General features: G+C 53.3%; 1 protein-coding gene, 1 long non-coding RNA gene and 1 other non-coding gene across 14 annotated transcripts in view; 1 reads left to right on the forward strand and 2 right to left on the reverse strand.

The window, feature by feature from the left end:
- The window catches only part of LOC103351284 (uncharacterized), a 38829-nt gene extending 25616 nt beyond the window's left edge, over positions 1–13213 (forward strand). For 2 of the 5 annotated variants that reach the window (XR_011380563.1, XR_011380565.1), the window contains 2 exons: positions 43–528; positions 4767–4989. This is a non-coding gene — a long non-coding RNA (uncharacterized lncRNA). Of the gene's footprint in view, positions 1–42; positions 529–4766; positions 4990–9511; positions 9813–12578 lie in introns of those variants that run through there. The other 3 variants (XR_007910356.2, XR_001795119.3, XR_011380564.1) reach the window with 3 other exon arrangements.
- TRPM1 (transient receptor potential cation channel subfamily M member 1) overlaps positions 1–21903 on the reverse strand; it is a 128107-nt gene that overhangs the window by 42335 nt on the left and 63869 nt on the right. For all 8 annotated transcript variants that reach the window (XM_070053538.1, XM_070053537.1, XM_070053535.1 and 5 more), the window contains 7 exons: positions 21679–21850; positions 18393–18567; positions 17871–17994; positions 16823–16895; positions 15919–16019; positions 2706–2876; positions 1018–1152 (listed from right to left, as the gene is read on the reverse strand). In XM_070053538.1, coding sequence (XP_069909639.1) covers positions 1018–1152; positions 2706–2876; positions 15919–16019; positions 16823–16895; positions 17871–17994; positions 18393–18567; positions 21679–21850 — 951 coding nt within the window. The remainder of the gene's footprint in view (positions 1–1017; positions 1153–2705; positions 2877–15918; positions 16020–16822; positions 16896–17870; positions 17995–18392; positions 18568–21678; positions 21851–21903) is intronic.
- Positions 20640–20697, reverse strand: MIR211 (microRNA mir-211). Its single transcript, NR_162582.1, has one exon. It is a non-coding gene; the product is annotated as a microRNA mir-211 (primary transcript).

A 21903-nucleotide genomic window follows, 5' to 3' on the forward strand; every position in this document is an offset into this window, starting at 1 on the left:
TTTAGCCATATTCAACCTTTTTTTTTTTTCTTTTCAACCCAGAGTAAAATCCTGCCCTACCACATTGAATTAATGAGTTGTGAGAACCTGAGTACGACCCACCATCAGCCTGTTTTATGAACCAGGATCCACTGGAGTTGAGATGTATCCAACACATTAAAAAACACGTGAAACACTTTGTACTGGATTGTTTTCAAGAGCATCTCAACGGTGGACAAAACAGAGTGAAACATTCACCGAGTTTTAGCAAGCAACTGCCGAGGGTCATTTCTGCTACTTAAAATCCGAGGTCAGGAAAGGAGAAGGCAACTCCCAAAACTTACGTCATCATCATGTAAACCGAGGGGATTCCATTCGAATGCTGCCATTCTAACAGAGGGGAGCGCCTTGCTGTGAAGACTTAGTTCTAGTCTTTCACCAAAGCCTCAAAGCAAAAGTGGAAGTCCTGGGTTCCACTTGTCTGATCACCCCTGGGTGAACTTTCAGCCTGACGCTGTGGCAGCCAGTCTCTTGTATCCCGGGTGTGAGGTAAGACAGACAATCCCTGACTTACAAGGGTTTCACTTGCGGATTTTTGGCTTTCTGGTGGTCTACACATTCAGTAGCAGACATTCATTGAATTCGGGTCTTTTCCTGGACTGATGACATTTGGTGCAATGCTAGGCAGCAGCAGTGAGCTCAGCCCCCAGCCAGCCAGGTGACCCCAAAGGGGAACAGCTGGCACTCTACAGTGCTCTGTGTTGCTAAGCTAGGATGCTCGGTGGCTTAGGTGCGTTCAAACATTTGGGGCTTGGGATGGGTTTATCAGGCCATTACCCCTGCAGTCAGGCAAGGAGCACCTGTGACGGGCTGGGCACGGCAGCGCTTGGTAAGAATGCAAACACAGGCTGTGGCCAACAGTGAGTGAGAGACTGCTGCCTGCCGTACGTTACGGCCCTTCCACCTGAAACGGTGTCCCAGTTGTTCTAGGCTCAGTTTTGCACGAGTGTGCTGTCCTCCTCCCTCTGGAACGCTCACCGTGTTGTAAAGCTCCTCCAGCCTGGGGATGGTGAGGAAGTGCTGCATGTTCACTCCGTTTTCAATCAGGAGCTTCACAAACTCCACGCGATCTAAGACTAAGGCGTCCAGCATGGCTTGCTCCAATGCATTCACCTGCACAGAACAGGGACGGGGGCCTGAAGCTGCTTCTCGGAAGGATGTTAGCCGGGGGGCCCTTTGGAAACACCAGGGAGAGACACTCTGAGCCCTAGATCCTGGAGTTACCCTGAGCACCGTTCTCTGTGCTCTTCCACCTGAGCAGACACACCCCGTCTCCCGTCTCCTTTCTCCTCTCTTTGGCCCCTACATGTTCTATCCAAGTTTGAAATTTTCTCCCTCTCTTTTTTTTTTAAAAAAAGATTTATTTATTTTTATTTGAAAAGCAGAGCTGCAGAGAGAGAGAGAGAGAGAGAGAGAGAGAGAGGTCTTCCACCCACTGGTTCACTCTCCAAATGGCTGCAATGGCCAGGGCTGGACCAGGTTGAAGCCAGGAGCCAGGAGCGTCTTCCGGGTGTCCCACGTGGATTCAGGGGCCCAAGCACTTGGGCCATCCTCTGCTGCTTTCCCAGGTGCACTAACAGGGAGCTGGATGGGAAGTGGAGCAGGCAGGACTCAAACCGGTGCCTGTGTGGGATACTGATGTTGCAGGTGGCAGCTCAGCCCAGTGTGCCACAGTGCCGGTCCCATATTGTCTCTTTTTGAAACTGCGTTGAAGAGGATTTAAAATCCCATTCGCACAGTATTTGCTATTGCTCTGTCCAGTTTCTCTCTTTGTTTCCTTGAAAGAAAAGTACCGTGTGGCAGTACCTGTGGGACCTCACAGACACACAACAGGCCACCGGGACCCTGCAGAGGGGAGTGGCCGTGTGATGAACTGCAGAGTGCCTGGTCTTGCCCATGTCCTAGGAGTAAAGAGGCCAAGAATGGCCACGCATGTGTGGTTGCAGCCTCCCAGCACAGACAGCTGCTGGAACCCCCGCACCCCTCCCCGCCCCACATCTCTGGCTCCATCTTCCATAAAAAGGTGTGTTGTGGCCGGCTCAACAGGCTAATCCTCCGCCTAGCGGCGCTGGCACACCGGGTTCTAGTCCCAGTCGGGGCACCAGATTCTGTCCCGGTTGCCCTCTTCCAGGCCAGCTCTCTGCTGTGGCCAGGGAGTGCAGTGGAGGATGGCCCAAGTGCTTGGGCCCTGCACCCCATGGGAGACCAGGAGAAGCACCTGGCTCCTGCCATCGGATCAGCGCGGCGCACCGGCCGCAGCGGCCATTGGAGGGTGAACCAACGGCAAAGGAAGACCTTTCTCTCTGTCTCTCTCTCTCACTATCCACTCTGCCTGTCAAAAAAAAAAGGTGTGTTGTATTTATGCAGTTTGTTTCCCATCTGTTCACCTGGGTAGAGGGATCCACTGCTGAGCAGGCCAGCGAGATACCCTCTCTGGGTTAGCATCTTCCCCCCTCGCCCTGACCCCTAGCAGGAGTATTTGGTGTTTTTGACAACAAGGCAGCCGCATGGCAGCAAGCGTGCTGTTACCCTTTGAAATACTGAGACTGTCCCCTCGGTGCCCTACCGCTGCCCCTTCCTGCAAGGACTGCCCCTCTAGGCGGAAGCAAAGGCGCCACCCATGGTCTCCAGGATCCCCAGAACAGAAGCAGAGCCCTCACACGTACCCAGTTCAGCAGCTCCAGCTTCCGGGGGTCCGTTTCTTCCTCTGCTTCCTCTTTCCCTTTCCCCTTCTTCTTGCCTTTTCCTTTTCCTCTCCCCTTGGTGGTGGCCGTGGGTGGCTTCTTCTCCTTCTCTGTGGCTTTGCTGTCTGTTGGGGGTGCCAGGCTACCCAGGGGCTGCGGTTCACAGCAAGCAGAATTGGGACAAGGCATTAGGGCTGGCGCTTGTGCCAAGGCTAGCACGCTGGCTCCTACCTTCCTATGCATGCATATGCATACGGTGCATAGACACACACATGAGTGCACACCCACCCAGTGTCTACACTTGCCCACGCACATGCTCACAGATGAGTATAGAGTGCATAGGCGCATGTGCACCCGCACGCGCACACACGCACACACACACGTACCCATGGCAGGCCTGGTTCTCTTATGGAGAAGACACTGACGTCATGGAGCTCTCTCACTTATATGCCCATGTACACTCTTAGCCTGATGCAGTGGCTTTTCCTACTCAAAGTGATGGGTGTTTTGATTGATCCAGGTTTTTATAGAAAGGAAAGGCTGCTGAGTTCAAAAGCACCCAGCGGTAGGAGGAAACGGTTGTGAAGTGGAGAACCGCGGAAGATTGGGCAGGTGCCTGCTTGGGTTTAAGCAGGAACTGGAACTTGGCAGCCAGCAAGAAGCTGTCGTGGGGCAGACTGGTGGCGTCACCCGCAGAGTATGCGCTGCCCCAGAGAGCAGAGAGCAGGGTAGAAGCGGAACTGTGCTCTGGGCCTTTCTCCCAGGCCCCTGGAGCACCCGGGGATGTATGGGTTTGGACAACCTTGACCCCTCGGTCGGGGTCCTCTCCCACCAGAGCTTGTCCCACCAAACCCTTCTGGTGAGCGTTCTGTGCCTGGACCCTTCCTCCGCCCTCTCTCCCGCCCGCTCTGCTGTCTCTTCCCCATCTCCGGCTTTGACCACCAAGATGTGCTGGTGCCCTTCTATGGACACGTCTCGCTCCTCTGTGTGCATCGGGTTCCGCTGCCTCCTCCTCCAGCCTCTTCCCTCGGCTTCTCGGCACCACGTGCTCCTGGTTTTCCCCTGGCTTGTCTGGCTACTGCTTCTTAGGGTCCAGGTGCTCTGACCTTGTCCTTAGCCCCTTCCCTTCCACTCTGTTTTCCTTCTGTGAGCTCATTGCCTCCACACCACTGGTCACCATTTATTTGCACATAACTGCTCCTTTCTACTTTTGGTCCCCCTATCTCCCCAAAGTCCCCATTGCCTTCTCGGCATCTCTACTTGCGTGTTCCAACGATCCTTTACAAAGTTCATGTCCAAAGCTGTACTCAGGACCTCTGCTCCCACCTGTTTCCCTTCCAGGGCCCTTATCCCAGGGAAGAGGCACCACAGCTTACCAGCTGTGCAAGCCAGCTGACTGAGGGTCATTGCTGACCTCCCACTCTCCCCGCTGCCCCCGTGGTTAATCCATCCAGACATGCAGTCATGTTTCATACCAGTTATCGCTCAGTTCTATCCAGTCTCGCCTTCCTCTGCCTCTGCCCCAATCCCAGGGTCATCTTTCATCTGATGACTCCAGGAGCCTGTTAACAGGACTCTGTGTATCTGCCACGGCCCCCACCTTTTACACAGCAAGTCTAGATCGATGTTCAAATACACGTGTGGCATCATCTGACTCTTGTGTTTAAAATCCTTGAGTGGGGCGGGGCAGAGATTACATCAGCGGAGGTGTGTGCATGTGCGTAGGTCATGGGCAACAGAGATGTGGATTGAAAAGTCTTATACAGAAAGACTACCATGGTCCCGAGTGAGAAGATGGCACAGCAGGGCAGGCCAGATCCCAAATCTAAAGCAATGAAGTTGGACCTTCACCTTACACACTATGCAAACACTAACTCAAAATGGATACAGAAAACCTAAACATAAGTGGTGTAAGTGTACAACACTTAGAAGAAAACACGCAGAAGTTGGGCGCTTGGTGCAGTGGTTACAATGCTGCCTGGGAAGCCCTTGTCCCATATTACAGTGCCTTGGACTGAGTTCTTGCTTTGGTTCTGATTCCAGCTTCCTGCTAATCACACCCCGGGAGGTGGCAGGTGATGGCTCAAGGACGTGGGTCCCTGCCATTCACGTAGGAAACCCAGACTGAGTCCCAGGCTCCTGGCTTTGGCCTGGCCAACCCTGACTGTAGCAGGTATGAGCCTGCACACGGAAGAGCTCTCTGTCTTTCTGTTTCTTCCTCTCTCTTTCTTTTTGCCTTTCAAATAAATAAAAGTAAATAACTGAATGTTAAAAGTGCCATGATATTGGGTTGGGAAATTCAATTCTAGAATGTAATATCAAAAAATATGGCAAAAAAGGGGGAAATGAATTGGACTTCATGAAATTTAATAAATTGTGTGCGACAAAGATGCTATCAGCAAAGTAAGGGCACCCACAGAATGGGAAGATACATTTGCAGATCCTATGACGACAAGGATTCAGGGTATAAACTCAGGAACAAAAAGAACCAGCTGGATTCAAAATCAGGCAAAGGACGTTTCTCTGAAGACGATCTCCAAATGTCCAATAGCCACATGAAAATATGTTAAACATAAATCGCTATGGGGCAATGCAAATGAGAGCCATTCGAGCTACCCTTCACACCCGTCAGGATGGCTGTCATCAAAACCTCAGAAAATGACAAGTGTCAGCAAGACTGGAGAAATTAGAAACACGGGGCGCCGTGGGTGGGACTGCAAAGCCGTGCAGCTGTTTCGGAAAATGGTACGGCAGTTCCTCAGGACATTAGAAATAGAATTACCAGATGATCCAGTAATTCCGCAACTAAGTATATACCACACATAATTGACAGTGGATTCCTGAAGAGCTATTTATACATCCGTGCGTTTATGGCAGCAGTACTCACAGTCAGTAAACTTGGAAGCAGCCCACATTTCCATCAGTCGATGAATGGACAAAGAAAATGTGGTCAGCACATCGCTAGTCAGTCCAAACAAGCTGCATAGGACACCTGCTGCCGCAGGGATAATCCGAATATCCGAAGATGCGGTTTTGGATTTGCAAGATCAAAAGTTGTGGAGGTGGATGGTGATGATGGTTGCACAATAAGGTGGACGTACTGGATGCCAATGAGGTATACACTTAAAGTGGCAAATTTTACCTGTATTTTACCACAATAGAAAGACTGGGGGGGGTGGGGGGGTAAGCAGACAAAGAAGAGATTGACACAACTGATGGAGGACCCGGGAGGAAAGACCAGAAGGAAACCCCCAAGCTGTCAGCCCGTGCTGTGACGACACTCAGGCTGCACTTTGGAGAGTCTCCATGGGGAGGAGCTGAGGCCTGCAGCCCACAGCCGACATCCCCCTGCCCACCACAGGGCGAGCCATCGGGAAGAGGGCCCTGCAGCCCCCGTCAAGACCTCAGCCCCAGCTCAACCACAATCACACCAGAGCCTCTGAATAGAGCTACACAGCTAAGCTGCTGCCAGACTCCCAACTCCTGCAAACTGTGCAACATGATAAACATTTCTTCCCTGAGCGGACCCCTAAGCTCTTGGTCCTGCCTGGATCTGCAGGCCTCCGCAGCGCACAGCTCCTGGCCACCTTGCAGCCTCTCCTGACTCACCTTCTCCTCACTCTGCTTTCCAACCGCACTGGCCATTTTTTTTTCCTTTAATTATTTGAAAATATTCAGATACTTCTCCTGCCCCTCCTCCCTGGCATGGGCAGTACTGGCCTCTCATTTTTCACCAGCTACCATCTACCTCCTTTCTGCTCTCAGCGTTCATTCCAGTGGTCAGAGAAGTCTCCCCTGGTGCCTAGTGAATGAGTCTCCCGCTCCTGCTACACTCACTCGCACGGCAAGGTGCATCGTCCTTCTTAGCCCTTGCTACCATTTGGTTTTCTAAAGATTTCATTTATTTGTTAGAGAGAGAGAGAGAGAGAGAGAGAGAGAGAATCTCATCCCCTGGTTCAGTTCCCAAGTGCCTGGGAGTCAGGAACTCAAATCCAGGTCTTCCATTTGGGCGGCAGGGGCTCAGGCACTTGAGCCATCACCTGCTCCCTCCCAGGATGAGCACTGGCAGGAAGCTGGAATCCCGAGCAGCACTGCTATCAAACCCAGTGTGCTGATGTGGGATGCTGGTGTCCTAAGCAGTGGTTTAAGGGCAGTGCCCAATACCTTCTCCTACTATTTGTAATCCAGCGTTCATTTATGTGTTTGTGTGTGCCTCTCTCTTCCTGTCCAATCCCCATCCTTGTCCACCCCCATGCCACACAGAGAGTCCCCTAAGGGTGCAGCAAGACTGCCTGATTACCCACTGTGTCCCTGGCAGCTGGAACGAGGGCCTGGCAACACAGGAAGCCATTGGCTGACGCCTGTTAAGTGAATGAATGAGTGGAAACATGGATGTCTAGAAGTCTGACCTGTTTCAAGAGGGTAAAGGAGAGAGTGACTCCACTACTACTGCTGGGCCAATGCAAGGCCGCAGGAGCGCTCTGCTTTTGGGGCCTCTGTGTTTGCTGTTGAGAGTGAAAAGTGGAAGCGGTGCGACTGGGCTTGGCAAGGGACTTCTGGGTGCAGAGCCCAGGTCTGCTTGGCCTCCTGGTCATGCCCGGGGTTCTGAGTGCGCTGGCGGCCTTCTGGAGCAAGGGCTTTCAGCCCGGGCCAGCAGAGCCCTGGGTGCTGGGCCAGGCTCCAGGACCTGCGTGGAGGGAGGTGGCAGGCAGGAGGCGGGGTGGGTGACACGACTGTTTCTCATTAGCTTCATATGTTGAAGCTCTGCGTTAGATGCCAGTTGTGTGAGGGGCTCTTCCTACTAAAATAACGTGAACATGAATGTTCTAGAGGAATCTCAGAGTGTAAGAGACATGTGATAGCCTGGAGAGAGGTTGGGTGCTCATGGCTTTGGTTTAGTGCTGAGAGGAAAGCAAGATTGGGGGACACTTTGGAATTTTAAAAATCTTGTCTGACCGATGTGACCAAATCTAGCAAATGCCTCCCTCTTGGGTCTACCTGGCCCAAGAGCGGCTCCCCCTACAACTATAGGACAACCTGGATTGCCAGGTGTTTCACTTGATTTGAGGCTTTTTCTTTTAACTATGTGCTATTTAAAAGTGTGCTGAGTGGCTGGCACCGTGGCTCACTAGGCTGATCCTCTGCCTGTGGCGCCAGCACACCAGGTTCTAGTCCCGGTCGGGGCACCAGATTCTGTCCCGGTTGCCCCTCTTCCAGGCCAGCTCTCTGCTGTGGCCCGGGAGTGCAGTGGAGGATGGCCCAAGTACTTGGGCCCTGCACCCACATGGGAGACCAGGAGAAGCACCTGGCTCCTGGCTTCGGAGCGCACTGGCCACAGTGGGCATTGGGGGGTGAACCAACGGCAAAGGAAGACCTTTCTCTCTGTCTCTCTCTCTCATTGTCCACTCTGCCAATCCAAAAAAAAAAAAAAAAAAAAAAAAGTGTGCTGAGTAAACTTGGGAAAAATCACCCAACTTCTTGGGGTGTCAATATATTCCCAAACTATAAAAATGAAAGAAATTTGAGTTGTTTCAGGGCTTGGAAGGTCGATGAAGTAATATTCTTGCACCTGAACATGTGAGGGTAACGACAATGTAGCATCCAGATATCCGGCGTTGTCACAACGTCTACCAAATGGCAGGCATCTCGCAGGCACCTGCCAAACACCAGGCACCATCAGTGACATCTACTAGACATGAGATATCAGTGACATCTGCCGGACACCAGGTGTCACCAACAACAGCTACCAAACACCAGGCCTCACCAACACCAACACCTGCCAGGCCTCACCAACAGCTACCAAACACCAGACCTCACCAACAACATCTACCAAACACCAGGCCTCACCAACATCAACACCTACCTGCCAGGCCTCACCAACACCAACACCTACCAGGCCTCACCAACACCAACACCTGCCAGGCCTCACCAACAGCTACCAAACACCAGATCTCACCAACAACAGCTACCAAACACCAGCCCTCACCAAAATCAACACCTGCCAGGCCTCACCAACACCAACACCTACCAGGCCTTCCCAACATCAACACCTGCCAGGCCTCACCAACAGCTACCAAACACCAGGCCTCACCAACATCAACACCTGCCGGGCCTCACCAACAGCTACCAAACACCAGGCAGCGTCACCAGTATCCGCCTTGGGGCCCGGAGTCGGATTCACAGTTCTACCAGCGGTGTGTACCCTGTCTTCTCAGACGAGAGCCAAATGAGTAATCCTTGTTCTGAAGCATCGGCAGACAGTTCTTTCTGTTCTAAAATCTCAGTGAGGGCAGCCTGTGTTCACAGATTTTGTCTGCAAAGTAACCAGCGGTCTTGGACTCTCAGACTGAGTTTAGGTTTTTGTTCTTTCAAAAATTGCTAGTTTAAGTTCATACGATTCCACAAAACTAAATTACCTTGTTACTTGTATATATCAAACACCTCATCTCTCTCTGTTGTGATGTTTAGAAGCATGTTTTAACGAGGGGTTTTTATTGGGGCAGCTTTATTTATTTATATTTACTTGTTTTAGTGGACACATGATAAATTGCATGTTTATGGTATCATGTGATGTTTTAATATAAATCACAAACCAATTCGCAACACACATTGCCTCATATACTTGCCAGGTTTGTGTTGCAAACAGAATCTACTGCCTCAGCAGTTTCAAGGGTGAATTACAGTCACCATGCCGTACCATAGCTCTCCAGAATGGAGTCCTCCTTTCTGTCTTTCTTTTTTTTAATGGAAAAGTTGAAAATGTAGTTTGCTTTTTTCCTATCTTGCAGATGGCGGGTGAAAAAAATCCAGCTCCAGAGCTGGACACTCAGAAGGAATCTCCGGCCGTGAAAGCCGAGGACGCCAGCAGCACACTCAGAAAGAGGAAGTTCAAGGACGGAGAGGCCAAGAAGGGGAAGCCCCAGGGCAGCTGAGCCCCTGAGAGGGACTGGCAGGTGCTCCCGGTCGGCCATGCGTTCCGGGAAGACCCTGAACAAGAAGTGCTCGGCTCCCAAATCCAGCACTGAAAAAGAAGAAAGCTCTTGCTACTGTCACAGAACCAGTTGGTGGTGACGAGAATTACGGCACCAGGTGGTTGAGCTTTGCAAAATGCCCCGCACTCCCACTGAGAGCTGTTGGGCCCCGGCATAAAGCCTCCCCTCAGCACGGGAGGACCGTGGGCCAGCGCTGCCCGGGACTGTTCCATCCCCCTCACTGGGCGCGCGGCTGCCTGCAGAGGCTGAGCAGGGGTTTGCTGCTGGTGACTGGGCCTCTCCCTCAGTCAGGCTCCTCTGAGTGGAAACACCGCACTGCTCCCACTACCCTGTGCTGCAGGCCCCCACCACACTGCCCCACTCCCCTGCGCTGCAGGCCCCCACCACACTGCTCACTCCCCTGCACTGCAGGCCCCCACCACACTGCTCCCACTCCCCTGTGCTGCAGGCCCCCACCGCACTGCTCCCACTACCCTGCGCTGCAGGCCCCCACCACACTGCTCCCACTCCCTGCACTGCAGGCCCCCACCACACTGCTCCCACTCCCCTGCACTGCAGGCCCCCACCACACTGCCCACACTCCCTGCGCTGCAGGCCCCCACCACACTGCTCCCACTCCCCTGCACTGCAGGCCCCCACAGCACTGCCCACTCTCCCTGCGCTGCAGGCCCCCACCACACTGCTCCCACTCCCTGCACTGCAGGCCCCCACCACACTGCTCCACTCCCTGCACTGCAGGCCCCCACCACACTGCTCCCACTCCCCTGCACTGCAGGCCCCCACCACACTGCCCACACTCCCTGCACTGCAGGCCCCCACCACACTGCTCCCACTCCCTGCGCTGCAGGTCCCCACCACACTGCTCCCACTCCCTGCGCTGCAGGCCCCCACTGCACTGCTCCCACTCCCCTGCGCTGCAGGCCCCCACCACACTGCTCCACTCCCTGCGCTGCAGGCCCCCACTGCACTGCTCCCACTCCCCTGCGCTGCAGGCCCCCACCACACTGCTCCCACTCCCCTGCACTGCAGGCCCCTACCACACTGCCCACTCCCCTGCACTGCAGGCCCCCACCGCACTGCTCCCGCTCCCCTGCACTGCAGGCCCCCACCACACTGCTCCCACTCCCCTGCGCTGCAGGCCCCCACTGTACTGCTCCCACTCCCCTGCGCTGCAGGCCCCCACTGTACTGCTCCCGCTCCCTGCACTGCAGGCCCCCACTGCACTGCCCACACTCCCTGCGCTGCAGGCCCCCACTGCACTGCTCCCACTCCCCTGCGCTGCAGGCCCCCACCACACTGCTCCTGCTCCCTGCGCTGCAGGTCCCCACCACACTGGTCCCACTCCCCTGTGCTGCAGGCCCCCACCACACTGCTCCCACTCCCCTGTGCTGCAGGCCCCCACCACACTGCTCCTGCTCCCTGTGCTGCAGGTCCCCACCACACTGCCCACACTCCCCTGCGCTGCAGGCCCCCACTGCACTGCTCCCACTCCCCTGCGCTGCAGGCCCCCACTACACTGCCCACTCCCCTGCACTGCAGGCCCCCACCGTACTGCTCCTGCTCCCTGCACTGCAGGCCCCCACCACACTGCTCCCGCTCCCCTGCGCTGCAGGCCCCCACTGCACTGCTCCCACTCCCCTGTGCTGCAGGCCCCCACTGCACTGCTCCCACTCCCCTGCGCTGCAGGCCCCCACTACACTGCCCACTCCCCTGCACTGCAGGCCCCCACCGTACTGCTCCTGCTCCCTGCACTGCAGGCCCCCACCACACTGCTCCCACTCCCCTGTGCTGCAGGCCCCCACTGCACTGCCCCACTCCCTTCACTGCAGGCACCCCACTGCACTGCTCCTGCTCCCTGTGCTGCAGGCCCCCACCACACTGCCCACTCCCCTGCACTGCAGGCACCCACCACACTGCTCCCGCTCCCCTGCGCTGCAGGCCCCCACCGCACTGCTCCTGCTCCCTGCACTGCAGGCCCCCACCACACTGCTCCCACTCCCCTGCGCTGCAGGCCCCCACTGCACTGCCCACTCCCCTGCACTGCAGGCCCCCACCACACTGCCCACACTCCCTGTGCTGCAGGCCCCCACCACACTGCTCCTGCTCCCTGTGCTGCAGGCCCCCACCACACTGCTCCCACTCCCTGTGCTGCAGGTCCCCACCACACTGGTCCCACTCCCCTGCGCTGCAGGCCCCCACCGCACTGCCCACACACCCTGTGCTGCAGGCCTCCACTGCACTGCCCACACTCCCCTGCGCTGCAGGCCCCCACTGCACTGCCCACTCCCCTGCGCTGCAGGCCCCCACCACAGTGGGCGGGTGTAGAGCAAGCAGTCACATTCCTGGGCCTCACTCCCAGGAGAAGCTGGGAGAAATCTCTGCTAAGAAGGGGAAGAACCAGAGCGACCAGCCTGCTCCAGTCTGCGCAGGGCAGGGCAGAGCTGTTCAGGGAGCACCCCCATTCCTAAGTGGGAATTCCTGGGCAGTCCTTCCAGGGAGGGGAGAAACGTGTTGGCGACACGTTTGAAGCGGATAGTGATGCAGTGGGCTTTGAGAGCACCGAGGTGGACAGGAGCATAAGTCACAGGGCTTTAAAAGGTTCTGCAAGCCGGAACGGGATAGTAACGATTAAGAGTACGCACGTCTTGATGATATGCGGGCAAATATTAGGAAGAAGAGAATTGATTACAAATGCAAAGAAAAGCTGACATCTCTCTATGCAGAGAAATCATGATCCAAATGGGAATGAAATGAAAATGTCGCATAGTTTGGACAACTGGTGCACCAGAAGAGCCTTGGTGCTTGTTGGCTTCTCCTTTGTGTGGCAGGTGAGTGACCCAGGGACTCCTTCCTTGTCTTTTAGTTCAAGTCCACTGTGAGGCTCAGCAGCAAACAGTCCCTGTGTAGTCACGACAACACAAAATCTGGTTTCTCCATCTGCAGACTCAACAGAGACCAAGTATGAAAACTTCGTGGTGATTATAGAACTTAATAATGGCTAAAGAATGATACATAAGTGTTACGTCTCATTCTTTACATGTCAAAGATGAGGCTAATTGAATTAGGAAGGCTGACGGTGTAAAGCGAGTGAGAAGGAGAAGTAGAGAGTGAGTCCGCTCAACACGAGAGACTGAAGCTGATGAAACAGGCGGATGGCTCAGTGGGGTCTCTACCATCGGTGAGATGACGGTGGAAGAATTCAGCAGGCAACTGTCAAACCCGGATGGGGCGGTGGAAAAGAAAGCAGCGCAAGTGAACCGCTCCCTTGTATACCCAACTGATAATTTCTAAGTGATTAATAAGGAAAAGGTCCATGTTGGGAGGCAACAACCAGGAGATCAAACATAAAGACAACTAAACACTTTGGGAGGTGGGCTGGGGGCTTCTGCTGGGCTGTTTATGGTCTTTATTGTTTGATTTTTAAACGCCATATGTATGTGTTAACTGAAAAACAGAAAGCAAAAAATACTAAGCAACATTAAAAGGTGGTTAAAGGAATATTTAATGCCCAGTGATCGGAAAACTGAAATTATGAAACACACCCAGCACTGCTGAGTTTTTCTATGGTAGCCTCCTTTTTGCTTGCCTGGATTTTCTACAAGTTACTTATTGCTTTTTAAACAGGCATATGGGGTGCAGGTGTCGTGTTAAGCCCTGGTGTCGTGTCTGGTTCTCTGGGCTAAATGCTCTGTGTGACATCGCCATGCTTTCCCAGGAAAACTACCCCTCCCTCATAAAAGAACAGACAAGGAGCCTGAGAGTCGTTCTTCCTGAGTGGAAGCCTCAAGACTTCTCAATAGCAAGCCCTTCCTTGTCATCATTCTGGAAACTTCTAGAAGTTCTGACACTGCATTCTGCCTCACAGCCATGTTAAAGTGATGTATTTTGTTCCGAATTCTTTTACCAAGAGGGGAAAGCTCAAAAGAACAAAGAGGCAGTTAAAACATTTAAAGTCTTATATTATTTTTTCCTGATCTTATTAATTTAATAAGAAAACATACAAATATCCCCTCAATGTTTTATTCCCTTAATGTTCTCATCTTCTATAAACTCATCACACTCATTTGCTACACATTGTCTTAACAAATGAAATGCTTTGAGAAATAGGGTTTTCTTTTCTTTTTTTTTTTTTTAAGATTAATTTATTCATTTGAAAGGCAGAGTTACAGAGAGGCAGAAAAAGAGGTCTTCCATCTGCTGGTTCACTCCCCAAATGGCCGCAATGGCCAGAGCCGGCCAATCTGAAGCCAGGAGCCAGGAGCTTCCTCAGGTCTCCCACGTGGGTGCAGGGGCCCAAGCACTTGGGCCATCTTCTACTGCTTTCCCAGGTCACAGCAGAGAAGTGGAGCAGCCGGGACATGAACCGGCCCAGTGCCCACATGGGATGCCGGCACCGTAGGCATCAGTCTTACCCACTACATCACAGCACTGGCCCAAGACATAAGGTTTTCAAAACCCAACCTGGCATTGGGAGTGGGGGTGCCAGCGCTGTGACGTATTGGGTGAAGCCACCGCCTGCAGTTCCGGCATCCCATATGGACGATGGTTCAAGTCTAGGCTGCTCCACTTCCGATCCGGCTCTGAGCTAGGGCCTGGGAAAGCATGGAAGATGGCACAAGTCCTTGGGTACCTGCACCTGTCTGGGAGACCTGGAGGAAGCTCCTGGCTCCTGGCTTTGGATGGGAACACTTCCGGCTGTTGTGACCATCTGGGGAGTGAACCCGTGGATGGAAGATCTCTCTCTCTCTCTGCCTCTGCCTCTCTGTAACTCTGTCATTTCAAATGAATAAATGAATCTTTAAAAAAAAAAAAAACACCCTGGACCCTCTGGATTACGTCCCCCACCCCCAGCCCACCACAGCCTTTTCCCAAACACCAAGTTATTCCGATCAAAGGACAGCCCCTTAACCGAAGAGGTAGGAAGCCAGGAGGGGGCTTCAAAGAGTTTGCAGAAAATGGAATGAAGAGACACGTTTATTTTGGTAGAACAATTCTGAAATGTGTGCAGAGACAGTTCACGGACATGTATGTTATGAAAACCTTTCTGAAGCACCCTCGTCTGTGTCCTCACGCACACTCTGTTCCCCGCCCCCTCCCCAGCTGCGTACAGGAATCTGCACACTCACACCATATTCTTCCCATACCACAGCACACAGCTGCACACACACACACACACACACTCGCTCTGTGATCCACGCTCACACCTAACACTACCACCTATCACACACTGCTATGGTCTGGATATGGTTTGGGTGGCCTAAGCTCTATTGTAAGTCAATCAGAGGTTGGAAGCTTCGCCTGGCCTTGAGAGGGGAGACCTTGGAATGTGATCAGGAATAGATGAGACCGTCAGGGTGGAGCCCATGAATCCTGGTAGCCAAGGGGAGAGCAAGACCAGAAGACACACACATGCTCTCCAGGCTCTTGCCCTGTGATACCCGGCACTGCCTGGGGATGCCGCCAGCACGAAGGCCCTTACCAGTGGCTGGCCCTGGATTTTGGACCAGAACTCCAAACCAAAATATACCTCTTTTCTTTATTAAGTAGCCTACCTTAGGTATTTCATTATAGTACCCAAATACTTGACTAAGACACACGCACACTGACACCTACAGCCACATACAACATACACATCACTTACCCCCCCACATTCCCTGTCACATTACACTCATACATGTTAAATGCTACATTCAGAGTACATGCCACCCCCCAGACACATTTACTGATCCACATACATCATCACGCATTGCACATACACTACCCCCACATCCATACTGTATACAGACACACGACACACAATACACGAAACCACATCTCTCTCTCTCTCTCACACACACACACACACTGCTCTCTAGGCCTCCAGGGTTTCAGGGAACGTAGTTTGAAACAGCAAATACAGCGGAAGCACTGTATTTAGCTTTAATGAGCTGTTTTCTAGCTTGCTTAAAGGATACGCGCCCCCTTCACCAGCCAGGTTAAAGCATTCAGTGGCTAATTTCTTCACGAGGACTGACACAGGTATGAAATTAATGCTCCTAGCGCTCACTTCTTGCTGGGTCTCCCACTAATCCTAAAGGTTGTCCAGTGGATCTCAGCAACCCCAGCTCATCTCCTGAGATCCATGTCACGGGGGAAACGGACTAAGAGATCAGCAAACTCCCGACCAACGATAGGAATTGAACAACAGAACAACGTTGCTTCACCGGCCAGTGGGGCCCAAAGACAAAGATCTGGCTCCGGGCGATGTCCACACGGTTCCAGGCCAGGGCCAGGCTCAGCTGATCTGGAGCCGAAGCGTTCGTTCCTGAAAGGGCAAAAAAGAAAAGTGACTTTTCACTGGGAAGGCCGGCCCGGCAGCGAGCCTCGGGGAGGTGAGCACGGGCCTCCCCCAGGCTAGCTCAGCGCCGGTCTGGAACTAAGCATGGCTGCCTCTCTTCTTGCCCTAAGAACTACAAATTCTCAAAGAATTTTCCTCTGGGAGGAAGGTGGAGGCCGCCTATTGCTCTGCCAGCTCTGTACAACAGACAGGAAGAACCCAGTGATTTGGGACTTTGTCTGCAAAGGCAGGACCCCTGGGACCGCCCAGCTCTGGGCTGCCCATCCCGATAGCCCCTGGCCTGCAGGGGGACCAGCGCAGCACAGCCAGTCAGCTGGCCCCATGGTGACCCCCGGCCCCAGTTCCTTTCCTCTGTCCTCCTCGTGGCTCCCATGCAGCTGAGAGGCGGGGAGAAATGTGGGTCCTGGAGCAGACCTCATCTCCTGAGCACCAGGCAGCAGCCGTCACTAGAGGTGGGATGGAGACGTTAGACAGAGCCCTGCAGGACTGCCAATGAGAAACCATTCCTTGCTTACAGTCTGGGAACAGAAGCCCTCAGGGGGACACGTACAGATGGAAACGGCTCCAATTGCAGCCCAGCCAGCCCAGGGGCAGCCACAGACCCCTGCCCCCAAGGCACCCAGGCCTGGCTTTGTCATTTCTACCGTGGCCTGGGTGACTCAGGGTGGTCACCCACAGATGCGGACCTCGTAGGAGAGGACTGGGTCCCAGGCCAAGCCCCAGGCCAGGCCGGCCCTGGGAGGAGAGGAGAGACCCCTTCCCCAGCTCACCTTTCAGCAGGGCTGTTAAAATCGCCATCTCCACGTCTTGCTGGCCCTCCGAACCCATTCTAAACACGGTGACCTGGAACACGGTGAGGAAAGGCTGCGTTAGTTACTGCACAGGCGGAAACAGGAGGGAGAACTGGGGTGTTCGTGAGAGACGAGCAGAGGCGGACTTGTGTCTCTTAGTGACTGATCAGCTCCTACACCCTCAAGAGGAGGACGCCCAGTCGGTACCTACACTCTGATATCTCAGTTGCCAGGGGCGCTGATAAAATTGTATCTGACCAAATAGGCTGTATTGGGCATTGCAAACTGCTGCTTGTGGTGCCAGCATCCTGTGTCAGAGCCCTTGTTCAGGTCCCACTGCTCTCCTGATCCAGAGAAAGCAGCAGAAGATGGCCAAGTCCTCGGGCCCCCTGCCACCCACGTGTGAGACCCAGCTGAAGTTCCTTCAGCCTGGCCCAGCCTCAGCCATTGTGACCATTTGGGGAGTAAACCAGCAGGTGGGAGATCTCTGTCTCTGTCTGTCTGTCTGTCTCTCTCTCTGCCTTTCAATTAAATAAAACAAATCTTTTTTTAAAAAAATGATGTATTTGTAGGAAACTGGTAAATTTAGAATTTGCAGATGCTATTTTAAACGTGCAAAGAGTGCTTATCCCGGTATCAACACAATCAAGGAAAAGTCGGAACTCCTTTCTGCGTGAGGGAAGTGAGATGCCAGAACTTTGTAAGCCCATCTGAAGGGAGGGCTCTGTCCCTCTTCCCCGAGGCTGCCCATCTGATGAGAGCTATGCAGCGCTGAGCTGTGTGACTCGCTGTGATGTCGCCGCACATTCGCTCCAGTCTGGAAGCCCCCGAGACCCTCGCCTGCACAGGATTCTTCTGCTTCCGTCTCGGGGACACCACCCCCAATCTGGCATGAATTTGCAACTAGCCTCTTGGAAAAGGCCGATCTAAAATGTGAACAACCCCATCAAACACACATGGGCAGAATTAGAAAAGGAAACATAATTCTCTCCGTGGAGCTCGCTTGGGAATAAGTTCAGGCACTTACGAGTTCCTTCTTCTTCATGCACTCCATGATAATTGCAAACAGCTGATGCGACTGGGTCTTGCTGTAATTAAACGTTTTCTGAATGGTGACTAGAAGCTGGTCCCTGAGCGACTCATTTATGACCCTGTTCAACGGACGCGAGCAAGAGAACAAAACAACCCAGGTTAAGTCCATACGTGAATAAACCAGACATCTTGATGTGCATTTCGTATCTCCGATGTGAAACGTTGCTATTTGGAAAGTGTCCCAGCAGAGGAAATAAAGTGACCGTCATACAACTGTGTTCAGGCTTAATCCCCGGAACCGCAACCTTACAGGGAAAAATGGAATGGGAAGAGCGTTGCTCCCCGGGGAGAGAATTCCATCAGAAAGGACGAAGCTGCCCGGTACTGCCCTGGGGACACGGGGCGCAGGTCCCACAGACCCTCAGGGTTTACACCTGAGTGGATCGCTCCAGGTTCTCCCCTCGGCCTAACCAGGGGACACTTCCGAACCCACCCTGGGCCCGTGCAGGACTCCTACCCTCCTTCTTCACTGTACTTGTGTGCAAAGGACAGAATGTCCGAGGCTCGTCCGCTGCCGTCACAGACCACCACGGGGACTGGAGGGTCTTCGCGCAGGTATTCCAAGACCACGGAGACCACATTAGGGCCGCCTTCCACCACGAGGGCCACGACAGGCACGCCCTGGCCCAGTCCTGCAACGCACAGCACATTCTGCGTTCAGCCCAGCGCGCAGCCTCCTCCCCACAACAGTGTTGGCTTCTGCAGCACAGCGAAGAGCGCGGGTGATGGGTGCGCCGCGTGGTGTTCGCGTTTGCCACGGGCTGGCCGGAAGTCAGGCACAGGACGAGTGCTTTTGCTCGTGTATTCAAAACAGATCTCAAAAAATCCTGAGCTTTCTGACTTGCACAGGGTTAAATTCCAAGTCCTACTCACCTGGCCTACACAGGCTCCTGCTGTCAGAAACAGGCACACCTCCCTCGGGGTCCCGCCAAGGCTCTGGGATTGCCACCGTGATGGCAGAGCCTCAAACAGCAATGCAGAGAAGGGGGACACAGCCTCAAGGGCTCGGCTCAGCTCCTGGCCTCTCTTTACATTTTTTTTTGACAGACCCCCAAATGGCCGCTGCGCCCATCTGAAGCCAGGAGCCAGGTGCTTCCTCCTGGTCTCCCATGCAGATGCAGGGCCCAAGCACCTGGGCCATCCTCCACGGCACTCCCGGGCCACAGCAGGGAGCTGGACTGCAAGAGGGGCAACCGGGACAGAATCCGGCGCCCCAACCAGGACTAGAACCCAGGGTGCCGGCACCGCAGGCGGAGGATTAGCCTAGTGAGCCGCGGCGCCAGCCAAGCTCCTGGCTTCTCTTATAGTAACTGGGTGGCATCTGACCAATCTCCATACCTCTGAGTGCCTTTCAGGACCAACTGTAAGGGGTGAATAACCACGGTGCCTCCCTTTATCTCCCAAAGGAGACATTGATCTAAAATATAAGAGTATTTTGCAAAGTTTATGCGTGAGACAAATAGGCTGGGTTGTTGCTGTTTCCGCCAGCAGTGCCTGGAATAAGGCGGTACAGACCGAGCATCCCTGCCTGGACACGGAGAGCGTGTCAGATTTCCGATTTTCAGACCAGTAAAGTCCATGCCAGTATTCCAAATCCCAAATACCCTGAAATCTGAAATCCTTCTGGTGCCAAGCTTTGGATAAGGGACACTCCACCCGCATGTTATCTTGAAGGTCAATGCCTGGACTACTATCAGCCCCTAAGTTACTGACCTGCAGCAGGTGCAGGCTAATTTTTGGTGGCAGAACCAGCAGGTTGAACCCTGGGAAGCAGAAGGTGGCAGGAGGACTCTGGGGAGGTGGGACTCTGGAGTGGGAGTGAAGAAGAGGCGGGGCCACATCTGCCCTGAACAGGTCAGCACAGTCTACAGACTCAGTGTCCACAGGGGATTTCCCCCAGAACTTCTTGTGGATACCGAAATATGCTGATGCCCAAATCCCGTTTGTAGAATAGTGTCTTGTTTTCATATAACCTGTGCAATTCCCTCTATCCTTCTCATCATCTTTAGCTCATTTACAGGACCTAACTCTTGTAAATGTTGTGTATGGAGCTGTTGCACTGCATTGTTTCAAGAATAATGACAAGAAAAACAAGTCTGCTCGTGTTCAGGGCAGGTGCAATTGTTTCTGAATATTTTCCATCTGCAGTTGAATCTGCAGGTGCAGAACATGAGTGGGGGTCGGTGGGGGTCTTCCAAGCACATTTCACAAGGCGTCTGTTAGTTGTGATGGGAATTCGTTGATCAACATTAACAAATGGCAAGTAGGAGAAGTGTCCTTGGTCTCTGTGTTCTGAAGGGTTTCAGATAAATTCTGCCAGTACAGGTTATGAGAAAATTTGAGAATATCAAGTGGGCAGATTTAGAGTTCCAGGTTTGCTCCCATGATGTGTTCCTGTAGGTAGGGACTCTTCAATATTTTGAACAACTTTGCTGTCTCCTACCCATAATTACAGGTGGGTTCATTTCAGCAAGCCATCATGGAGGGCCTGCTTTGTGCCGAGCCCCGACCAAGAGATACTGGAAAAGGGAGCAGGAGGACCCCGACTTTGCCTGGGAGATCTCCACCCTAGGCCAGGCTTGCTGCTGTCGATCTCCACAGTGCAGTGGCCAAATCAGCCTCTTTTCCAGACGCTGTGGACAGCTCGTTCTCCTAGCTCAGGCTGGACTCCTGGAAGCTCCATGCTGTGCAGGGTGACGACTGAGCACCCCTTTGCTGTCCCTGCCCTGCTCAGAACCCTAGGCAAAGGATGACAAAGGGAAGCCCACCAGTCACATGGCCAGGTGAAAACTTACAAGTCCAGGGAGACATTAAAGCAGTGAGAACAAAGTATGTGTGTGTGTGTGTGTGTGTGTGTATCAGTTATCAACCAGTGTATCCCTCTTGATCTGATTCTCAGATACCCACAATAGTTCTCTGCGGTAGGCCATTCCCATTCTATCCACTCGTGTGTGTCACAGGTGATTAAATTGTGCTCTGTCGTGACGTTTTTCCAGCTCCAGAGTGTCTTTCACAAAAACCTCTCCAGTAATAGTAAAAGCAAAGTGTCAGTTAACTACTGTTTGCCGGTAAGAACAGGTGGAGTATGAACATGTTCCAAGAGCGCATGCTAGTTGCTTTAATCCTAACCAGTTGTTCCCGTTCTATCATCTGGTTGAGGCTTATCCCTTTCTCCCTATTTTGACCTCAGCTTTCTCCCAACAGCAGCCACTCCCCCTCTTGGCTGTGCCCCCGGGACCACAGGGACAAGGCCCTCCCAGGAGCAGGTTGGCCCCGGCAGCGCTCTCCGGAAGTTTCCTCACCGGACCATTCTGGTCTGAATGACCCAGAGCTACAGAGATATCTAACGACTGTATTACAATTGTCAGTTGATAGGAGGAATCATACTAATTCTCTCAGTGAAAAACGTGTTTCCTATTAAAACATTCAAAAGGTAATGGCAGTAGAGGGAACAAGAACCGCCGGACAACATGGAGGGGGCGGGGCACCTCATCACCATGGCAACCACTGCAGGGTTGTTTCTTGCACCCACTTGTTAACTTGGGGAAAACATCACAGCGCAGGTCAGTGAATGAAGCTTAGCAGGTAGCTAAGGTAAACCATTTAAGCAAGTCGTTTTCTGTTGATCTACTCATCATCGACTTTAAAACTGAGCCACTCTTGGGCGATTTCCCTCCCAGCCTAGAGTTCAGGATGGAGGCACCGGTCCCGCGGCAGAGCCCACGGCCTGAGCCGGAACTTACTTGTGTTGATCTTCTGCAGAGAGATGTGCTTCTCCAGCTGCCTTCGCAGCTTCACCTCGGCGCCATATTTGCCCAGGGTGCCGTTGTCGGCCAGGATAAAGTGGGTATGGGAGTTGTTGAGCACAGAGAGCTTACTTAGAGGGTTGGACATGGTCTGATACACTCTCGTTACCTGACAAAATGACAACACAAATCAGAGCTGCACAGCTTAGACGCTGAGACCAG

The sequence above is a fragment of the Oryctolagus cuniculus genome, chromosome 12 (assembly GCF_964237555.1).
Source record: "Oryctolagus cuniculus chromosome 12, mOryCun1.1, whole genome shotgun sequence".
In the NCBI taxonomy this organism is placed as follows: domain Eukaryota; kingdom Metazoa; phylum Chordata; class Mammalia; order Lagomorpha; family Leporidae; genus Oryctolagus; species Oryctolagus cuniculus.